General features: G+C 32.1%; 1 protein-coding gene across 3 annotated transcripts in view; it reads right to left on the reverse strand.

Moving 5' to 3' along the window:
* Nucleotides 1-3,716, reverse strand: part of dmpd (F-box protein dmpd) — a 29,669-nt gene that overhangs the window by 16,227 nt on the left and 9,726 nt on the right. For all 3 annotated transcript variants that reach the window (XM_067048660.1, XM_067048661.1, XM_067048659.1), the window contains exon 5: nt 2,009-2,204. In XM_067048660.1, the coding sequence (XP_066904761.1) occupies nt 2,009-2,204 (196 nt within the window). The remainder of the gene's footprint in view (nt 1-2,008; nt 2,205-3,716) is intronic.

Below are 3,716 nucleotides of genomic sequence, written 5' to 3' on the forward strand. Positions count from 1 at the left end.
TATATATTAATGTTTTGACACTTGGGTCATTAAACAAGCAAGGTGGTTCCTTTGGTATGACCCCTTATCAGGTATGACATGCCGACAAAAGAACACACTTTAGGTTCAAAATTCCAGCTGGAGCTTCTCATACATATCACCATGTTCGTCCTCAGGGTATTACAGCACATGAACTTTGCAGGTCTTGCTCTCTTCAGCCTTCAGAGTAACTGAGGTTCTGAACCAGAGAGCCTCTTTCCAAAGCCATAGAAACCTTTGGTTATAAGAGGCCAACTACTTCTTGAAACTATAGTGAACAAGATCATAGAAGGATTCAACCAACAAAATCATATGAAGCACTAGTTACATACATAATCTGGATCCTCTCAATTAGTTGTAAAACAATCGATAAACTGGGGTGCCTAAGTCTTCAAGCGGGTTAAAATTTGTATATAACCCTACCATTAGTGTTCTAGACTCAAGTACCCTACGAGGATAGGAGCATGCAGAGTTGAGCTTTGGAGCCTCACTAACCCATCAAATTCCTCTTGTATCCAATCCTTACAATCCAAAATTCTTTGTAAAATCCTCAATGCTCCACACTTTGTCACAAATAAAATCATCCATAAAGTCCTTAATGTCCCATATCTAACCGAACTAGCCAGAACCATATTGAGCTTTGGGGCTCCACTAAGCCTTCGAATTCCTCTCGTATCCAATCCTTACAATCCAAAATTCTTCGTAAAATCCTCAATGCTCCACACTTTGTCACAAATAAAATCATCCATAAAGTCCTTAATGTCCCATATCTAACCGAACTAGCCAGAACCATATATCAATCTTTCCATTATAAACTCCCTAACCACCCAAATCCTTTTTTAGGTTTCTAACCTTGACTACCTAACCTTCACCAAGTTTCTAGCCTTGCATCCTCTTCCATTCCTGACTATCCTCTGAGGCACCTTAAAAGAAGATGGCCTCGAAACCTTCTAATGTAAAAATGTTATTAGAGTGCTACCAATGAGTAGTTTCTCTACATACCTTTGTCATATCATTATGATCTTACAACAAATTTATTAGATGTATTATCATGTAAATACAGTTGTAAATTTTATAAATAAATATTTTTTTTTTTTTATATCTTTATTGAAATTTACAACTGTGCAAAATACATTCAGTAAATTTGATGTAAGTTTATAATGGAGTGATACAGGCGAATAGAGAAATTATTCATTGGTAGCACTCTACTAACATTTTTACATTAGGCAGGTCTCGTGGACATCATCTTTTCAGGTCCCTTGGAGGTTAAAGAGTTTAATGGAAGGAAAATAAATAGTAAGAAAAAAAGGGAGCTCAATGAGGAAATGAAATTCAGAGATGTCCTTCCCCATAATTATAATGGTTAGTCCATAATTATTATAATGAACTTTAGAATCAAGTCAATCAATAAAAACTGTTACAAACATAAACGATGAATCTAGATAGGCTTAAAATTGTATAGTATAATATTTAATGCAATCCGGTGATGAAAAAAATAAATAAATAAAATGTGTCGTGAATATGAATATGTAAATAATAACTCAGTGGGAAATTGTAAACAATCGAACTATCAGTGACTATAATTTATTTTCTCAAAGATAGAAAAAGGGGCATCATTTTTTGCCATAAGGCATGTAAAGCATTCCATACAAAAATAAATAAATGAATAAAAATGTTTAGAATTGTTAAAACAAAAAAAGAAAAAAAAAATCTTTAACATCATAGAAACTTAACGATATTGGATAAAATGGGTCAAAGTCAGTTAAATAATCAACAAAATATTGGGCCTACTCAAATTTACACCTCCTAAAACAAAGAACCCAACAACAAGTAGAAAGATGACAAATTTTAAACTCAGTTCAAGAAATATTAAATTATTATAAAATAAGAATCTACTTATTACAAATAATACAATAGTATAAAATGATAAATTAGGAAAACAATCTTTAAAAATAGTTAATTATAATAAATAAAATTAAATTCAACTAACTTTGCAAACTTCCAGTAAAATCAAAAAAGTCAGTTCCAAAATAGGCTATTTCGGGTAGCGTCGGCTCAATGTGTTCCTTGAAGTATTCCATGGCCATAGTGGATAAATCAAAGAGTTCATCAGTAACTCGGTAGGGTCGAGCCAGTTTTGGTGTGACTTTTATATAATGTAGAATTCTGTAAACTTCATCTAATATCTGAAAAATTGAGAATTGAAGTAAGACATAAAATTTTAATAAACTGGTAGTTACGACACAAAAAAAAAATAGTTATAAAATAGAAATAATGAAATACAATTAACAGCTAAATTTCTGCTAAGCAATGACTTCTTATAATATTTTCAAAAAGAAAATATCAGTCTTCATTATATCAAAAATAGAATAGCAAATAATTTAAAGAATTGAAGAGGTATCCCTAATTTTAAATGAATTACTATGGACCGTAATCACTATTATTAGTATTAGACCATTTCAATAACTAATCTATATCAGTGGTTCCCAACAGGTCCGCATGAGATTTCAGCAACACATTTTTTATAAGGAAATATTGTTCGAATTGTTTTGTTGTTTACTTTTTCAAGTTAAAAGGTTTTAACAGGTAAATGTACCATAAAAGTGTCTCAAATTGCACTTTTATACAAACTCATTACCTAAACATTCCTTGGGGGACCCCCTTTTCTCTCTAGTTGGAAGTGTAGCGGACCATGGATGATACAATCAGGTCTAAAGACTTCAACAGATAAGGAATTATTGATCTATACTGGGTATGCATCTCCTCGACATCAAAAAGGAATTTGATAAGGTCTGGGTCGTGGGTCTTATCTATAGACTCTATTTTCCACCCTGTATCACACATCCTTGAATCCTATCTCAGAAACAGATCCTTCTACCGAACAATAAGCAACCTTAACTCCTCAACCCACAACCTATCAGCCGGTCTTTCATAAGGTTTCTGCCTTTCTTCTACTTTATTTAACATACATATTTCAGACCTTCCTTCACAATCATCTGTAGAAAAATCACTCTATGCTGTACCGTAGATACAGCCATTTATGCATTGTCATATTGGATTGACACAATAGTGAACAGGTCATAGGCTCTTCTTAAAAACCTTAGCGTTTATTTTTAAAAATGGAAGATTAAGTGAATAAACCAAAAATACAAGCTATCATATTCACTAATAGGAAACCATTCATAAATCAAAACATAGTTGTAAATACAGTGATAGTACTACAGTCCAAAATTACTTAGGCTTAGAAATGGACAAATATTAAACATTCACCAATTACATACAAAACAAATGCAACAGAGGCTAAGGGCATTATCAGCAAGATGGTCCCATACTTTAATAGGAATTCTAAGTTATCAGAAAAAAACAAATTAATCTTCTACAAAGCAATAATATGCCCAGCAATAACTTATGCTGCTCTTGAATGGAGATATACATGTGAATCTAATTACAGAAACCTAGAGGTCATTCAAAATATATGTATGAGTAAACAACTATTTTTGATATGCCAGAATTTCAAGAATGCATCTGGCTTACAGCACATATTATTAGACAAAACATAAATAATAAACAAAACCTAAATTGTGAATATAAAATTTGTTAATTGCATATAATTTATTTTTTTACAAAGTGTATTAATTATTGAGGTGTAAATAGTTGACCGTAGATTAATGATTGGAGAAGTTTGTCGGGGGGGGCAA

The sequence above is a fragment of the Halyomorpha halys genome, unplaced genomic scaffold (assembly GCF_000696795.3).
Source record: "Halyomorpha halys isolate HHAL.00 unplaced genomic scaffold, Hhal_1.1 Scaffold20.1, whole genome shotgun sequence".
NCBI lineage: Eukaryota > Metazoa > Arthropoda > Insecta > Hemiptera > Pentatomidae > Halyomorpha > Halyomorpha halys.